This window comes from Puma concolor, chromosome B1 (assembly GCF_028749965.1).
Source record: "Puma concolor isolate L17-30 chromosome B1, mPumCon1.1.hap2, whole genome shotgun sequence".
Classification (NCBI taxonomy): domain Eukaryota; kingdom Metazoa; phylum Chordata; class Mammalia; order Carnivora; family Felidae; genus Puma; species Puma concolor.
In genome coordinates, this window is record NC_141670.1 from 73,767,285 (window position 1) to 73,786,154 (window position 18,870).

At 37.0% G+C, this 18,870-nt stretch overlaps 1 protein-coding gene across 3 annotated transcripts; it reads left to right on the forward strand.

Moving 5' to 3' along the window:
- The first annotated feature begins 862 nt into the window (after nt 1-862).
- PLRG1 (pleiotropic regulator 1) lies at nt 863-18,184 on the forward strand. Of its 3 annotated transcripts, none has more exons than XM_086704057.1 (15): nt 863-978; nt 2,531-2,637; nt 3,674-3,816; nt 4,522-4,575; nt 5,954-6,047; nt 6,251-6,338; nt 7,945-8,046; nt 9,041-9,133; nt 11,435-11,584; nt 11,674-11,775; nt 12,311-12,413; nt 13,536-13,644; nt 14,603-14,742; nt 15,244-15,437; nt 16,380-18,184. In XM_086704057.1, the coding sequence occupies exons 1-15, from the start codon at nt 970-972 to the stop codon at nt 16,437-16,439; spliced, it is 1,548 nt and encodes a 515-aa protein (XP_086560183.1). In that variant the 5' UTR covers nt 863-969; the 3' UTR covers nt 16,440-18,184. The 3 variants fall into 3 exon arrangements, with proteins under 3 accessions (XP_086560183.1, XP_086560181.1, XP_086560184.1); XM_086704055.1 differs by lacking the exon at nt 863-978 and adding an exon at nt 2,930-3,001 and having other exon boundaries at nt 2,569-2,637; XM_086704058.1 differs by lacking the exon at nt 863-978 and adding an exon at nt 2,930-3,005 and having other exon boundaries at nt 2,613-2,637.
- The last annotated feature ends 686 nt before the right edge of the window (nt 18,185-18,870 follow it).

Here is an 18,870-nt window from a genome sequence, read left to right on the forward strand (position 1 = left end):
AGTGGAACTGAGTAGGTTAAGGAGCAAGCAGGACCAGTGAAAGACTGGTCTATTCAAGTTTACGAATGCCTACCTCCATCAAGGTTTCTTTTTACGCAGAAAAGTAATTGGGCAGGATTAATCGAAAATTGCATTTTACCTGGGTGAAAAAACAAAATCTCAATACTTGGGCACCAGGCTGTGTATAAATAAAAGTGGCTCAAGTCTTCTATTGCATCCTTTTTTCCACCAGCTTTGAAAGCTGTACCCCGGCATTGTTGATGCACATTAATTAGCAGACAAGAATTATGCAGTTTTGAGAGATTAAACAACATCTATGCAGCGTAAAGTAAGTTTGGGGTTTTGCCATATGTTAAAAATCTTTTGCAAAATTTCTCAAATTGAAACAATTCCGCAATATTGACTCAACAAGTGCTCACTGGACACTGTAAGTGGGATTGCTTTTCGGAGTTAAGGCTACAAAGGCGTCTGAATGCTTCCAGACAAAATTAGCCAAGTAGCGGAAGCAGGCGACATAAATTGCGGGGGCGACCCCCAAAGAGTTTTAGCGCTGACCGGGGTTTGCTCTCTCCAGATCCTCCCCAGAGCTGATTACTTAGATTCGCTGATAAAAAGGATTAAGCTTCCGGGAAATACAACGCAAACAGCCACACCCTAAACCAAAATATTTAAGTCACAGAATAAGGCAGAGAACGTTATTTCAAGCTTTCTCCAAGAAGGTGAACGAGACCCCTAGATACGCGGTACCAAGAACCTGCCAACTCAGGCCCGACACTACGTCCCCGAAGAAAAAGACCCGCCCCCTCGATCCCACAAGGCCGGCGGGCCACCAGCACGCGTGCGCGGACTGCGTCAGATCCGGCGCCAGGGCGCCCGATTCCGGAAGGGACTGCACAGTTGTGGCGGCGGTTTCTGTGTTGCAGGCTAGCGTCTCTTGTCTGCTGGAGCGGCGGGTCACCCAGCGGCATCATGGTCGAGGTAAAGTGGCACTTGGGCGCTGAGGGGTCGTTCGCTTCTGGAATGTTTTTCTTCGGCGGCAGGCGTGGGAGACCAAAGGTGTTCGGAGTTTGGAGAGGGTAGAGGCTGCGAAAGGAGGCTCTCTGGCTGAGGCCGGGTAGTCTCTTCTTAAGGTGTTCAGGGATAGAGGGAAGCCGGATGGGAGCATTAGTTGGAGGTTACCCTCAGGCATGAAGCCGGAGAGAATTCTTACTGCCGTTTTACTCTTGAGCCTTTGAGCTTGGCAGTGTCCCCGGAGGCGGTGCTTCTGGACCGCTGATATTCCCCATCTGCAGAATAGAGTTCGTGGTTGTGTGTCCTAAAAGATTGGCAGTATTCTCTGGTGTTCACTTAGTGCTTTCCATCAGCTCTTCCCCAGGAAAACCTGCCATTTTGAAGTTTTGCATCTTTCCCTGTCTTGAACAACCATTCTGTTAGACAGCCTTGTCCGTCTTATCTCAGAAATATTTCTTGACCCTTGTCCGTGTCCACTGCGTTCACTTTAATTCAAACCAACACCATCTTTTATCCGGACAAGAGCATTAGCTCTTTGCTGGTGTCCTTGCTTCCATTTTTGTTACACCCTCCTCCCTCCGTAAATTGATCTGTTTAAAACGCAAGTTGATCATGCTTTTTCTGCTTAAAATCCTTTACTGGCCCGATGTTACTAGAGCAAAAATGCAGACTGTTGGAATGATCTTCAAAAAACCCTTATTCTGATCTGGACCTTGCCTACCCTTGGAACCTCATCTTGGTATCACAGCCCACCTTCCTACTGAACATGTACAACTCTTGCGGCTCCTGGCATCATTGCAGATACTGAACTGCTGTGTACATGGCATTTTCTCTTTACTGAATTGTTCTTAACTCTTCTGCACAGAGCTAACTCTCTACTTAACTGACATCTCAGAGAGGATTTTTTAAAAATATAATTTATTGACAGATTGGTTTCCATACAACACCCACCGCTCATCCCAACAAGTGCCCTCCTCAGTGCCCTCTTTGCCCTCTCCCCCACTCTCCATCAACTCTCAGTTTGTTCTCAATATCCAAGAGTCTCTTATGGTTTGCCTCCCTCCCTCTCTGTAACTTTTTAGAGAGATTTTTCATAACTATCCTAAGTTCTTTCTGTGTCTCATGCCCTTGCTTGTTTCCTTCATAGCACTTATCAAAATGTGTTGCTTATTTTTATCTGTTTTCTCTTGAGCACCTGGACCATGACTGTCTTTTCATCATTCTTTTGTTAGCGTCTAGCACAGAACCTGCCAGACACATAGTAGGAGCTCAGTAGATATTTACTGAATAAATGACCAAGCTCAGGCATCACTAGTTGGTATGGGTGGGTCTCTGGCCAATGAAGAGCTTCCTCTTCTTCTCAACTTGACTCCTATAGCTTGCTACAAATAGCCATGGTGAGTGGTAGAAAGCAGTTTACATATTTAAACTTGTAAAGTGTATAACTAATTTGAATTTAATTTAGGTTATGATATGTGTAATTTGCAGATGGATATGTGATTATAATCTTTCTTTCTAGGAGGTGCAGAAACATTCTGTGCACACACTTGTGTTCAGGTCACTGAAGAGAACCCATGACATGTTTGTAGCTGATAATGGAAAACCTGTGCCTTTGGATGAAGAGAGGTAGGTATTGTTCCTTTTCAGTTGCTAGAATATTTTAACTACTTAATAACTGGGGGAAGAGAGCAGGGAGAGGGGGACCTTTAAAGATTAGTGAGTGATACTAACACTCATAGGATATCTATTCAATAATGATTGGTGTTTGGGCATGATTTAAGCTGATTTAACTTTTTTTTGGCCTTGTCTTTTACAGTAAAAATCCCATTAATTAATTGCATTTATAAATACCCAGTAATTAGGAGAGTCCCTTTTAGGTGTTATATCTTATAATCAATCACTTTGTATGTGCTTTCAGCTTCCCGCTGCTCTCAGAGCCTTGCTGAGCTGAAATTGTACCTGGCCAGTACCTCTACTCCCATCTTTTCTCGTTAGTATGATGAAGATTTTTGAGTGGTGGCATATTTTTGGTTCTACATCTCCAGCTCCAGTCTGGGATTGCATTATGTGCAGTGTTCCTTCTTTGTCCTTTACCCTTCTTTTAAAATCTACTTAATTCCTAAAACAAGCATTTATATTTAATTTATAAAGTGAGCTATTCTTAAAATTTATATAAGTGCATTTCTTTAAAAAATACTGAACTAATTACATACTTCGATTAGTTCTAATTACTCTTTTTAGATACATCCAGTAAAGGTTATGATAGAAGCTTTTGCTATATTTTTGTATTTACACATTTGAAGGAAAATATATTGACTTTGAGGTTTTTAAAAGGATATATTAGTTTCTATGTATTTTTAAACCAGACCCTTGATAGCTTATCATGAAAGGTTTTGTATTTATTGGTTAACAACCTAAAATGTTACTTAGACTTAATGGATGCTATGTGGTGGATTATGAACAACAGTGTGGAAATGCACTTGGAAGTTTTGAGCTTTTTAAAATACTACTTTAAAAACTTCATAGAAATTTTTGCTACATGATTAGGCAAGCCTAAGCTATTTAAGTACTTGTGTTTCTCGGCTATCTATGAATATATTTACTTTGGTTCATATTTTTAAAGTACTCAAGATACGTTATTATGTTCATAATTTTTAAATAGTCACAAACGGAAAATGGCAATCAAGCTGCGTAATGAGTATGGTCCTGTGTTGCATATGCCTACTTCAAAAGAAAATTTTAAAGAGAAATGTCCTCAGAATGCATCGGATTCCTATGGTCATAAACAATATCCTGCCAATCAAGGTAAGTGTGGCATTATCAGAAATGTGATTCTTTTTAAAAGTAGAAATGTAATTTTTAAAAATAGAAAAATGAAATATTCTAGTGCCTGTTCTGGAAGGACTGACTAGAGCCAAACCCTATTGAACTAGTGTACCAGTATTACAATGGAAGTCTTGATTTCCTCATTGGAGTAGTGAGTGAGTTGAGATTATTGGTTGGTAGGTTTTTTCTTAATAGGAAATAAAAAAGTGGTAGAATCATAATCGCAGAAATTATTAGGATATAGAGAAGGTCACAGTGAAGACTAAAGGAAATATTTCTAACCCATGGGGAGACCATCTATGTATCTTGGCTGTAATCCAGAAAGATGATACTAAGCACTGGCATTCTAATGCATAAAAATAATCTAACATTCCACTGAGAAATCATTTGCTTGGAAGAAAAACCACAGTTGATTTTTACTTGACCGAACAATCTCTCTACATACCATTAGAATTGTACAAGCTTTCTTGACATCATATTAACAAAAGGTCAGAAGAAGTAGCTGTGCCCATGGTCTTCAGAAGCCAAAACAAAAATGATCAATTTATCTTATATCTGACATTTGGGTTTAGTTGGGAAAATTTGAGAAATTCAGTTGATAATTTAACACTTATTAAAAGAGATGATACTTGTACGTATGATAAATTTGCCAATGATCATAATGATTTTTCTCCTTTTTTTAAGGACAAGAAGTTGAATATTTGGTGACAGGTACACATCCATATCCACCAGGACCTGGTAAGTGAGCTATTTTATATTGAAAGTATCTTGGAGGTATTTCCTTGAATGAACCAATAATATGATTCCTATTGCCTATAAAATACAAGATAGGGGGCGCCTGGGTGGCGCAGTCGGTTAAGCGTCCGACTTCAGCCAGGTCACGATCTCGCGGTCTGTGAGTTCGAGCCCCGCGTCGGGCTCTGGGCTGATGGCTCAGAGCCTGGAGCCTGTTTCCGATTCTGTGTCTCCCTCTCTCTCTGCCCTCCCCCCGTTCATGCTCTGTCTCTCTCTTTCCCAAAAATAAATAAACGTTGAAAAAAAAAAAATTAAAAAAAATAAAATACAAGATAAACTTAGCAGACAGGCATCCAAGCATAGCATTTATTTATTTATTTATTTATTTATTTATTTATTTATTTATTAATTATTTTTAGGCATAGCTTTTAGATGATAGTAAACTAATACTCAGTATCAGATACATTCATTGAGCAAACATTTCTAAGCACCTAAATTTATTTCAGGCACTGTGCTAGGAATTCAAAGACAGTAACACTGCTCCAAGCTAAAACATGCTTATATGGAGGTTTAAACAGACATGTTATTATCATTAAACTTATAAAAGTGATTGAAGTGTTACTGTAGAATCAGGTGTGATAAAAGTGTCTACTAGATGTCTGTGTAGAAAATTGGCACACAGATGGAGTGGCTAGTATATTGGGGTGGAGGACAGAAAGCTTAGTATATCTAGTTTTAGTAATTTTATTTAAAAAAAAAAATTTTTTTTTTTAACGTTTATTTATTTTTGAGACAGAGAGAGACAGAGCATGAACAGGGGAGGGACAAAGAGAGGGAGACACAGAATCTGAAACGGGCTCCAGGCTCTGAGCTGTCAGCACAGAGCCCGACGTGGGGCTCAAACTCACGGACCGTGAGATCATGACCCGAGCCGAAGTCAGACGCTTAACCGACTGAGCCACCCAGGCGCCCCTAGTTTTAGTAATTTTAGAAGACAGGATTTACCATAATGAAACCCCAGACAGATTAGTACTTCTTGTTTAGTAATTTACATTTACTCTTGGAAATACTCGGTTAGTATTTGGGGGCTGCTTAATTTTTTTATCTGAAGGTAATACCCCAAAATAATAGAAATTGTCTTTACTGTCTTGGGTATGTTAATACCAAGCTGCCTGTGATTAAATCAAATTTGAGTTATGTGATTTCAAGTTACATTTATTATTAAAAAGTTAGAAATAAAAGACTCACAAAACATAATAGAAATTTTTATAGTATCACCACCTGGAGATATCCCATGTTTGCTTCCAGTATTTTATTTTAAACCTATGTAAATGAAATCAAAGATAGCTACTGAAAGCAATTGATGTTTTTCTTCAAACAGGGGTTGCTTTGACTGCAGATACTAAGATCCAAAGAATGCCAAGTGAATCAGCCGCTCAGTCCTTAGCTGTGGCATTACCTTCTTCTCAGACCAGGTATGAAGTATTATGCTTCTAATTATAGAGATTTTGAAAACATAATTCATTGTTTCTGTTTTTCTCATTTTAAGATTTCTTTATAATTATGTATTATGTGACGTTTTCCTTTATCATTGCTTAAAAAAATTTAAAGAGTTGGTTCTGCAGAGCACATGACATGACAATTAATTGCTTAGAATGTGCTATTTCTTTTGCTTCAGGGTTGACGCAAATCGTAATGCACCTGCTGGAGGTGAATACCGACATCCGGCGGCTGCTGACCGTTCACAGCCTGCAGGGATGACTTCAGTAAGTTTCTCTGTGTCAAATCATGCTGCAGGTTTCTAATTTTTGGAACTTGTTGCCTTATTTTCCTTTATTGCAAGAGTCTTCAGTTAAATACTAAATAAATGAAAATTTGCCTTGGAATTACTGAAGTAAATAGTGGCTGACTGAGCTAGTTGTTAGTATTTCATGGCCCTAAAATTTAAGTTGCTAGTGAATTGATAGATTTTTTAGAATTTAACATTTTGTTAATCTGTGTCTTTTACACATTGTACGTAATGCTTATTTTGATGTACATAATGTGATGTTGCCCTTTATTATCCACTATTAAAAGTGCAAGGAATGCTATTCTAAAACTTGTGTTAATATGGTTTAAATATGAAAATCTCTTTTTTGTTAAACCCTTAGCTGGCTGACACAGTTTAGTGCTGTTAGTAATGTAATATTCATAGGCTGTAGAACTTGTATGTTATAAATGAGCATTTAGAAATACATAAGTTTATGCGTAAGTAAATGGTAGCTAAATTGGTGAAAGTAGTTATAAAAAGAATAACTGAAAATACCTAGTTTGTTTTATTATGCTGCCACTTGAATAACTGCAGACTTTGATTCCTTAATTTATTATGCAGTTATTTGGCTTTATGAAATGAATTAATCTGTGGTCTTCCCACCACATTTCTTCTTTTGCCTCCATTCACAGATCTCTGCCCAGGCTTTCTGCCTCCTTAGGAGGAGGTAATGTAAGCTTCTTGAGGGCAGGAACTTTATGGCTTAAGTATGTTTTGGCTGCATGGATGGATGCTAATAGTAGATGGTACATCAGCTAGATATATTTATTTATTTAGTTAGTTTTTAGTGTTTATTTCTGAGAGAGAGAGAGACAGACAGACAGAGCCTGAGCAGGAGAGGGGCAGAAAGAGAGGGAGACACAGAATCTGAAGCAGGCTCCAGGCTCTGAGCTGTCAGCACAGCACAGAGCCCGACGTGGGGCTCGAACTCACGGACCGTGAGATCATGACCTGAGCCGAAGTCGGACGCTTAATGAGCTGAGCCACCCAGGCGTGCCTAGAGTACCTTTTAAAATGTTAATTAAGTATTTTTGGAAGGTAGTTTCTCCTTTGCAATATTAAATCAATAATGTTAAAATACAACAATGACAGGCGGAGACATTAATCCACTTGCAATCACTCAAATAATGGTAGGAGCTTATATAGAGCATTTACAGAGTAGTAATAATTAATGTCTTTGTAGTAACTGTATGAAATAGGCACTGTTATTTCCACTTTACAAAGCAGGCATAGAGGTTATGTAATTTTTACCCAAAGTCAGTCAGCTAGTAATTGGCAGAGCTGGGTTCATGAACACATGCTTAGTGATATGTGCTCTTAACTCTAATGTTCTGCCTCTGAGATTTTTTAATTGATTTTTAAAATTAACATACAGAAAATATAATTCTGATTAGAAGTCTTAGGTGTGCAGACATTTTCTAGTTATGCAAACATTTTAGCTGTCTTTTCATCAAAGGGGGTAAAAATTAGCCTATAAATCCCCTTTTAAAATTTTTCATTTTTGATTTAACATGAAATGTTAGGTATGTCTTTAACAATAATGTAATCTGTTCTATATCTAGGCTGTTATGGAGGCTGGCAATGCCAAGAACTCTGCACTGATGGCTAAAAAAGCCCCTACAATGCCCAAACCCCAGTGGCACCCACCATGGAAACTGTACAGGGTGAGTGAATCTGTATATCATGCCATTACAGAAACGATGATTGCTTTCCAGTTACAAGAGCTGAAGGAGTAGAAAAAGGAGGAAAAGGAGTGAATATGAGCACTGGTAAAGTGATCTGAGACCAGACGAGGGAAGGGTTAGGCCCCAATCTTGAAAGATAGATCTTAGGAAGACTTCTTTAAGTAAAAGCCATGTATGTATTTCCTATAAAATACAGTATAAAATGTTGACAGAAAGCTATTAGGTGTAGAGAACAGATGAAATAAATTTTCTAAGTGTTTGAAGTGTTTAGTATGAAGGCTACGAGGAAGAACAGCATATGACAATGTTTCTTTGGCTCTATTGATGATCTTTTTTCAATTATAGTAAATTAAATGATTCAAAATGTACCAGATCTAAAATGAAGTATATATAGCAGAAAAACTGTAACTGCACTTAATTTACTATATGTGCTAAATTTGGTTTTTTAATTGTACACTAACATAGCCTTTCTTTTCGTGTACAGACCTAATAAATTTTATTAGATACATAAATTTGGGTAATCACTGCCCCAGTCTATGTATAGAAGTTCCAGCAACTCAAAAAACACTCCTATGCTATTATTTTACAGTCATATCCTTTCCTACCCATGGTAACTGTTCATCTGTTTTCTATATTATAGTTGTGCCTTTTCAATTTTGTTATATAATGGAATTATATGGTATGCACCTTTTGAGACCGACTTCCTTCACTCAGCTTAATGTCTTTGAGAGTCATCCAAGTTGTTGCATCTATTAATAGATTCCTCTTTGCTGAGTAGCATTTCATTGTATAGATATATCAGTTTGTGTATTCATTTACTGAAGATAAATTCTAAAATCTCTCAAATAATTTTACAAACTTATTTGAAGATGTGAGGATGGGCTATTCAAACTTGACTTATGTGCAGTGAGTTGAAATTGAATAAACTTTTGTGTGTAACGAGTCTGCCCATTCTACTTTTTGTTTTATGCAGGTGATCAGTGGACATCTTGGCTGGGTTCGCTGTATTGCTGTAGAACCTGGAAACCAGTGGTTTGTAACTGGATCTGCTGACAGAACTATAAAGGTAATAAAGAAGGAAGAAAAAAAAATAGGACTTTGTATTTGCTATATAAATTTTATCTTTTATTTTCCTGGGTGGAGATTTCTTTTGTACTTTCTGTGATTTCTTAGACCTGAGTTTGGGGTAAAAGTTACTATATTTATCAATTCACTGTTCTGAATAAATATGTTTGAGAAATGATATTTAAGTAACAAGTTTTCCAAACAGTACATACTAACTACCTACCACTAATTCCTTGATTTTTACCTTTTTTCTCTTCTGGTTACAAAATTAAAGTATGATTATTTATTAAAAAATGTGGAAAATATAGAAAAATATAAAAGAATACAGACCCATACATAATCCCAACACTGTCAAATAATTTGAACATGAATTTCTGTTTAGTATTTATTTCTATGCATATGTGTCATTATATTTACTTCTGAGCTCTTTTCCTGTGTGTGTGTAAGTGCGTATTTTGTTTATTTTGAGGTCGAGAGAGAGAGTGTGTGCACATGGGCATGAGAGCAGGGGAAGGGCAGAGGGAGAGAGAGAAACCCAAGCAAACTCTGTGCTACCTGTGCAGAGCCCAACACGGGGCTTGATCTCAATGACCTGAGCTAAAATCGAGAGCCGGGTGCTTAACTGAGCTACCCAGATGCCCTTTTATTTTATTTATTTTATTTTTTTATTTTTTATTTTTTTTAAACGTTTATTTATTTTTGAGACAGTGAGAGACAGAGCATGAACGGGGGAGGGTCAGAGAGAGAAAGCAAGACACAGAGTCGGAAACAGGCTCCAGGCTCTGAGCTGTCAGCACAGAGCCCGACGCGGGGCTCGAACTCACGAACCGTGAGATCATGACCTGAGCCCAAGTTGGACGCTTAACCGACTGAGCCACCCAGGCGCTCCCCCAGATGCTCTTTTAAATGTGTATCTTTAAAAAGTCATGCTTGATGTATAATTTATACTCTGGTTTTTTTTCCCACTTAATATTATATCAGAGGCATGTTTCTGTGAAAAAAGGATATATCACTTAGGTATTCTATACTGTTTTCCTGTTGTTAGACATTAAACTTTTTAGTTTCTTGATTTTCACCATCGCAAGTAATGCCGTAATTAATCGTTGAGCCTAAAGCTTTTTGCTGTATTTTAAATTACTTTGTTACTATAGATTCCCAGAAATGGAATTAATGGGTTAAACGTTTTTGAGGTTGATACTCAGAGTACAGCTTATTTTCCAAAATGGACTAATTGATACTTGCAGTGTATGAGAGAATCCTTTTCAGCACACTGGTTGTGTATTTTTAAAAATACCTACTAAATGTTAAGCAGAAATGGGTATCTAATCTTTTGAAAACTGTACATAAAAAAATTTCTGGTGGGTTTGAACTTTTTGATACCTAATAAAGCTGCTTTTAGGTTTTTTCAACATACATATATATTTATTTATTGAGGTATAGTTGACATACATTATATTAGTTTTAGGTACACAATGTAATGATTCAGTATTTATATACATTGTGAGATGAATACCACAATAAATCTAGTTAACATCTGTCACCATGCATAGTTACAGATTGTTTTTTCCTTTTAGAGAGAATTTTTGAGATCTACTCTCTTTTAACAACTTTTAAATATGCGGTGCAGTATTAATAAATAACAGTCACCGTGCTGAACATTATATCCCCATGACTTATCTACTTTATAACTGGAAGTTTGTACCTTGACTCTCTATCCATTTTGCCTACTCCCCACCCCACCTCTGGCAACTACTGATCTATTCTCTTTATCTCTGAGCTTTGTTTGTTTGTTAATGTTTGTTTGTTTTTAGAGTGTATATGCCAGTACAATCACACAGTATCTTTGTCTGACTTATTTCACATAGCATAATGCACTCAAGGTTCATCCATGTTGTCATAAATGGCAAGATTTCATTCTTTTTCATGGCTGAATGATAGTTCATTGTGTGTGTTTTTGTGTGTACATACAGATACACTTTTTTTTTTTATCCACTCATCCATTGATGGACATTTAGTTTGTTTCCATAGGGTTGTTTTTTTATTAAGGTGTTGCCATCCTTGGCTAATTTAATGTCATTGATACTTTCAGTATCTATGATATCCCTTTATATATACTAAGATTTTGTCACTTATTGCAAATACTTTCCTAGTTTGAACGTGCTTTTTTTATTCTATTTTTTCCCTGCTTAACAAGGAAGATTGGTGGGAGATTGGTTTTGAAGACTTATTTTTAATATCAAGATTCTAAAAATTTGCTTTGGAATAATCCAAAAGAAAAAAATTAAATATTCTTTGATTGCAGATCTGGGACTTGGCTAGTGGCAAATTAAAACTGTCATTAACTGGGCACATTAGTACAGTGCGTGGTGTGATAGTAAGCACACGGAGCCCTTACCTGTTCTCCTGTGGAGAAGACAAACAAGTCAAATGCTGGGATCTTGAATATAATAAGGTAAGCTTGTAGTTGAGGATTTAAAACATTATGAACCACTGTTTTTCTTTCTAATTATAGAGATTTTCACTTTCCTGCTTTATTTTCAGGTTATAAGGCACTATCATGGACATCTGAGTGCAGTGTATGGTTTGGATTTGCACCCAACAATTGATGTGCTGGTAACCTGTAGTCGAGATTCAACTGCACGGGTAAATGGAGTAGACCCTTGTGTTTATTTGTAAATATATTGCATCTTACAGTATGCATGTTTGGTAATGGAGTCACATGTTATTTGTTAAGAGAATTGAAGATAGTTGCCTTGACCTGTCGGTAGCCTAGCCCCTGAGTTTCTTGACTTCTGTGTTTTTTCACCTTCATTTTCAGTTCTGTGGCCTCATCGTGTTTGTTATTGGGAGTGCCCTGCCTCTGAAATGTGACACTTGCACCTTCCCTTCCCATCACTACAACTATTTTCCATGAGCTGTTTCCTTCAATAGTCTCATTATACCCATTCTTACACTTTGGGTACCCTAATCTTTCAGGTTTTTGTTGTTGTTGTTGTTCCCATCATCTGCCTCCTGTCTACATTCCCCAGCCAGCTTATAGATCATAATCTTTCTTTTAAACAGTTTTTCATTATATTCAGGCACGGTTGCCTAGTAAGTTCCCAGCCTTGAATTGATCCAGTTATCTGCCTGAGATGTGAATACCTGTTCTGACAGTATGTCTGTTGTGTTTTTATAGATTTGGGATGTGAGAACTAAAGCCAGTGTGCACACATTATCTGGACATACAAATGCAGTTGCTACAGTGAGGTGTCAAGCTGCAGAACCACAAATTATTACTGGTATGACTGATAGCTTTTAAATTTATAGTGTATTTAATCAGAATGCATTGTGATTATGCATATGCTTTTCCTATTCACTATGACTCTTGCTTTGTATTGTAGACACATTGGGTGTGCATTTGAAATTTACTGTGGTAATTTTTCATTTGATTGTTTTTATCTCAAACTGTACATATCAGAATATATCACATCTCAGTATCATGTAATGTTTGATCAGAAATGCTTCTGTTAGATACGATTAGACATTGTTTCATAGTATCAAAATTACTGGTCTAAGAAGTTGAAATTAGAAGGTGAAATACCCTGAGACCAATTACTTTTAGAGCTGGTTTGAGTCTTGTTTTACTTACAGGAGGATTAATAATAGATCTTTACTCGGGGTGCCTGGGTGGCTCACTTGGTTAAGCGTCGGACTCTTGATTTCGGCCCGGGTCATTCTCTCACAGTTGTGAGATTGAGCCCCATGTTTGGTTCCATGCTGAGCGTGGCGTCTGCTTAAGATTCTCTCTCTCTCTCTCTCTCTCTCTCTCTCTCTCTCTCTCTCTCTCTCTCTCCTCTCTCTCTCTCTCTCTCTCCCTCTCTCTCTCTCTCTCTCTCTCTCTCCCTCTCCTTCTCCCTCTCTCCCTCTCCCTCTCCCTCTCCCTCTCCCTCTCCCTCTCCCTCTCCCTCTCCCTCTCCCTCTCCCTCTCCCTCTCCCTCTCCCTCCCTCCCTTTCCTCTGCCCTTCCCTTGCTTGTACACATGCACACTCTCTCAAAAAATAAAAATAAATTAAAAAAAATATTAGATCTTTAAGACTAGAAAGTAATTCATTCACTTGATGTATTTGATTAACTACAAGTTTTTTCTTCCCCTCCATGAGGAGTAACATCATGTATTTGCTTTGTTACTCGCATTTGTTCTAGCTGTTGAGTTGAGAGTGCATCAAGCATTTATTGCCTTTTTTAAGAATTAAATTTAAACCAACCTAAAAATTAGAACTGTAAAGTAATTAGCCAAGAGTTGATAGGACTTTCACTTAGTCTATATGTATCTATGCAAGACTCCTTCATATTTTGTTGTGTTTAATTTTTGCGTTATTTTTTCTGATCGAATTTTGAGGGTGTGTGTGTTTTTATTATAGGAAGCCATGATACTACAATACGATTATGGGATTTGGTGGCTGGAAAAACAAGAGTCACATTAACAAATCACAAAAAATCCGTCAGGGCTGTGGTTTTACATCCTAAACAGTAAGTGTATTTTCCTAATTCGCTTCTCTTTTTTCAATATTTAGTATAAGTATGGAAAGACCAACACTGGTACTATTTCAGTAGTTATTTAGCTGTCATTTCCAGGCCTGTGCCACTTACATGCATGCAATTCTTTTATTTTCCCTATGTCGTATTTTGCTTCATGACCTATATGTGATAAGGAAAATTTTCTACATGGTGAGCAAGGATAGTGTCAAACGAGACAATATGAATAAATCATTGCTAAAATCTGCGTGTCAAAGTAGAGGCTAATAGAAGATGGATTTAATGTTTTGATAGAAATGTTACTGGGCATTGAGACATACATAGAGTAGTTTAATTTTTAAGTTAATATACATAGAAAAAAATAGTAGGAACCGTGACCTCATAATCAGGTTGTCCATAGAGGTGAGCATATTATCACAGCCTGTTTATTATATCACATCACCTTGACACTTTTCTGGTAACATTGATATCTTTTCTGTACCCATTATTTCCTCCCTCCCTCACTTTTTCTGTCTTCCTCACTCACTGTCTTTTTTCCCCCCACTTCCTTTTTCTCTTTGTTTCTTTCCTTCTTTTCCTTTCTTCCTGTTTTCCCCTCTCTCCTTCTCTTGCTCTCTATCCAGAATAGTTTCATAACCCCTTGCCCTTAATGTGAATTTAAGGTTTTGTACATTTGTTGCTTTAACTCAGTGTAGAGCATTGGGGAAATGAGAATAAAACATTAATCTTGGAATTAAAATACACTTAAAATATTTATTTTGAAGATCTGATTTGACTTGGAACAGATATCTTCATATTTTTTACCTCTTGGTATGACAATAATATTTTGCTAAAGCTACGTGGACCCATAAATGCACATGTAGAGAATACAGCCCTAACAAGCTTTTTTGAACTCAACCATTTTTTTTAACTTTGTTTACTTTGTCATTAATTCTTTGTAATCTTATTTCAGTTACACATTTGCATCTGGCTCTCCAGATAACATAAAACAGTGGAAATTCCCTGATGGAAGTTTTATTCAAAATCTTTCTGGTCATAATGCTATTATTAACACACTGACAGTAAATTCTGATGGAGTGCTTGTTTCTGGAGGTAAATTAAGATTTTAGAGATAAATGTGTTTTAGTCTCATTTTTTTTCTTTTGGTAAATGAGTAAACGTTTATAAAATTTCTAAGCCATCCCACCTAAGTATTATAACAGAACTTGCCCAGTTACTGTGTATTTGGATGATCATATGTGTGTTCATGCATATTTGTAATACCTGTAGCATATTTCATAGTTTAACCGTTTTTGAGTTCCCACATGATAAATCTAAGGAATTCATGCTGGGAACCACCTAAAGTTTGGTTGTGTATTCTGGAATTAGATATTGTTTTGTGGTGCTTTTTGAGCTCTATACTGAATTCTGAATTCACACATAAAAATAGACGAACCAGCATTAAGAGAAGCTTGAGTGCCTATGTCTTACATATCTTTATAACTATTTAATCTTTATTGTCACAGTACTTGACCCATGGATGGTACTTAAATGTTTGTCAAGCTGAATTGTTGATAGGACACCAAGTTTAATTAGATTTTTTTTTCCTTTAAGCTGACAATGGCACTATGCATCTTTGGGACTGGAGAACTGGCTATAATTTCCAGAGAGTTCATGCAGCTGTGCAGCCTGGATCTTTGGATAGTGAATCAGGAATATTTGCTTGTGCTTTTGATCAGTCTGAAAGTCGGTTACTAACAGCTGAAGCTGATAAAACCATTAAAGTGTATAAAGAGGATGATACAGCGGTAAGTTCTCTATTTCACATATATTTTAAAGTAAAAGAAATCATACCAATTTAGCAAGTGATTTTTCATTTTAAAGGTATTGAAATTATCAGAAGGGAAAATAATCTTCATAGTATTAAAGAATTTGTCATCTTGAGTAGTGTCTGTTCATAGATTTCTGTATTGGTTTCATTGATGCCAGTGAATTATCCTTATTTACTATACTTGGGAAATGTTGCATCCACAATAACCACATGTTGGGGCTCCTGGGTTGCTCATTCGGTTAAGTATATGACTTCGGCTCAGGTCATGATCTCACAGTTCGTGAGTTCGAGCCCGTCGTTGGGCTCTATGCTGATAGCTCAAAGCCTGGAGCCTGCTTCCGATTGTCTCCCCCCCCTCTCTGTCCCTTCTCTGCTCATGCTCTCTCTCTCTCTCTCCTTCAAAATAAACATTAAAAAAAAAAAAAAAAGAACCACAAATAAATAAATTCCTATGCAGATAAATTCTAAAATCGTAAGCTTTGGTATTACCAGAATACCTAAATAGCAATTTTATTTGAGATGAAAAACCATGAACTGAATTTGTAGTGAACCAGTCGTCCTTTATTAGATTCAGATAATGTCAAAAATTTGTCAACTATTTTTTTTTTTTAATATAATGTATTGTCAAATTGGCTTTCATACAACACCCAGTGGTCATCCCAACAAGTGCCCTCCTCAGTGCCCATCACCCATTTTCTCCTCGCCCCCACTCCCCTGTCCACCCACAGTTTGTTCTCTGTATTTAAGAGTCTCTTGTGGTTTGCCTCCCTCCCTTGTCAACTGTTTCTGAAATTGTTAAAGAACTGCTAAATATGTAATGCCAACTAATGTAATTTAGAATTGATGGCCTTGTTTTTGTTAGGGAGTTATTAATTAAAAAACTAACAATATTTGGTTTTATTTAATTTTCTGTTTTCAGACAGAAGAAACTCATCCAGTCAGCTGGAAGCCAGAAATTATCAAGAGAAAGAGATTTTAATGTAACATTGTCTTCATGGTGGCTCCCCCCCCACACACCCTTTTTAAAAAAAAAAAAAAGCTTGGTGTTGATGAGGATATCCAGTCATTATGTGCTCTGGCTAGGAATGCAGAAACTCACATGCTTAAATCATTCCTGCTTCGTATTTTATAATAAACTGCCCCCCCCCATGTTATTTTCTAAAATAAATAATTTGAGATCCTAAGAAAATGCAGATATCAAGCATATGCAGGTTCATTGAACACAACTATTCTAAAGATAGAATATTTGTCAGTTTTTTTAAAAGACACTTTTTAAAAAAACTTAACCAAACTGCTTACTATAATAAGGATATGTTTTGAGGGGAGCAGTTGTGTTTTTGTGTGTGTGTTTTTTTCTTTTCTTTTTTTTTTTTTTTTTTTTAGTCCTTTAAGAACTAGTATCTGTGACTAATAATTTGGGATTAAAGGATTTGAAGTCTTACTATAATTTATGTATGTTTATTCCACAGTTTTTGAGTGTATGCTCTGCAAAGCTCTGCACTGGATACTGTTCAGGAAATAGACAAGCAAGTTGTATCTGGCCTCCAAGACTCTAGTTTATGTTACAGAAATGCAGTAAGGGAGAGGCAGGCAAAAAGCTGGAGTAGCACAGAGGGAAGAGCCAGTAATTTTTCCCAGAGAGCATGTGGAAGACTTCATAGAGTCAGGGGTATTTGAGCTGAGCCTTGAGACGGCACAGAGGGAAAACAGTTTTCTAAGATGAGGCATAAAGTGAATGAAACCAGACGTGGGAAACTCTGACGTGTTCTAGGAGCAAAGAGCTGTCTGCTGCAGTTGAGTAATGAGAACAGCTGGTTGGTGCTGGAGAATGTGCATGTTTGCAGTTTGATTGTATTCCAGAAGCAGTAGGATACCAAGATAGGTTTCAAATCCTGGAGAAATAGCAAGATACCAGTGGAGGTATTTGAAGCTGTGGCAAGCCCTGTAGTCTTCTTTAAAGACTTTCTGCATAAGGGTTACTTAAGTTTCTGATACCTATGCCTTGTAAATGAGTTTTCTGATCCTTGCCCTTAGGATCCTGAGTCCCCATCAGTCAAGAAAATGAGTCCAACTTCACTTTCCATAGTTAGAAAACACAGTTACAAGAACAATTAAATTTTTTTCAAATTAAAAATATTGCACCATAATTTTGAACAAGTGTTTCTGAATTATACATATCCCATCTTGCATGCTATAGGTGGGAGTATAATTTTATAACCTTTGGGGGGGGGGGTTCAGAGTATATTGAAAATGCTCAAACCATTTCGCTAAACTCTTCATTAAAAATGAAATTACTAGGAGACTGCCTAATAGGAATAATCTGACAAGTGTACACAAGCAGGTTTATTGCACCTTTGTTCTTTAATAATTAAAACTAGCTCAGAGGTCCTACCAGTAAGGGACTGGTGTAATAGATTATGGTACCGTCATGCAATTTATTTCTATTCATTAAGAGTGAGGGATGTCTCTGGATTAACAATAAGATGTCCAAACTTTTATGTAAAAAAAAAAAAAAAAGTTGTGGAAGCTTTTTTTTTTGTAGGATAACTTGATAATGCTATAAAAAATAATGGAAAAGTAATACCACATTGTTGTCAGTGGCTTTGTGAGGGAGTGAAATTGTGGGAGAACTTTCATGATTGGCTTTATATATTTCTATAATGTTTTAATTTTCTATAAGCATGTATTTTGTAAACTTAAATAAAGAAATCCACTACACTTGCATCCCTGAGAGATTCTCATATATCTTCTAACACAAGAAAAATCGAGGTGAGGAGGGTCACATTCCTAAAGGCCGACCAGAAACCACAGCTAGCACAGGGAGGTGAGCTAGCTTCTTTTCTGCCTAGCAAAGCTTCAGCTCTTATTAGACAAGTACCAAATTCTGAATAGCATTTACAAAATCCATCTCCCTTCATGCTATCTTGTATTATGATGTTCTCGGATCCTCTTGGAAAGAGTTCATTCACCATATGTGTTATGACCCCCATGAGATTTCAGGCAGAATTAATGCATTTGCTCTTTTTTTTACCCACTTGACGGAACCCCAACCCAGGGTAAGTTCAAGTCTCTTACCTTGCCTATGTCTTGTGTATACCCAAGCTGCAGAACTTTCCTACAGGAAAACAGCTTTGCTACCTGGACTCATGTTTCATTTATGACCTCTTACCTCAAGTGGGCCAATAACAATGATGACACATACCTTTCTGTAGTTAATCCCTTCTGCCTCCTGTTGCAAAGGATGAACTCTACCCACCTAAAAAACAACTCTGAATGCACAGTTGTTACTAGACCTAATGTTCCCTCCTAAGTCTCACCTATTTCTCTATTCCCTTTTAAGGCCAAACTCCTTGAGTTGTCATAACTTCATGATCTCTCACTTGCCATTCTCAACTGACTCCAGTCCAAAC

Coding starts and splice junctions, on each gene's coding strand:
- PLRG1 (XM_086704057.1), top strand. Junction 6,048..6,250: donor TTACCTTCTTCTCAGACCAG/GTATGAAGTATT, acceptor CTTTTGCTTCAG/GGTTGACGCAAATCGTAATG. Junction 12,414..13,535: donor AGAACCACAAATTATTACTG/GTATGACTGATA, acceptor TTTTTATTATAG/GAAGCCATGATACTACAATA.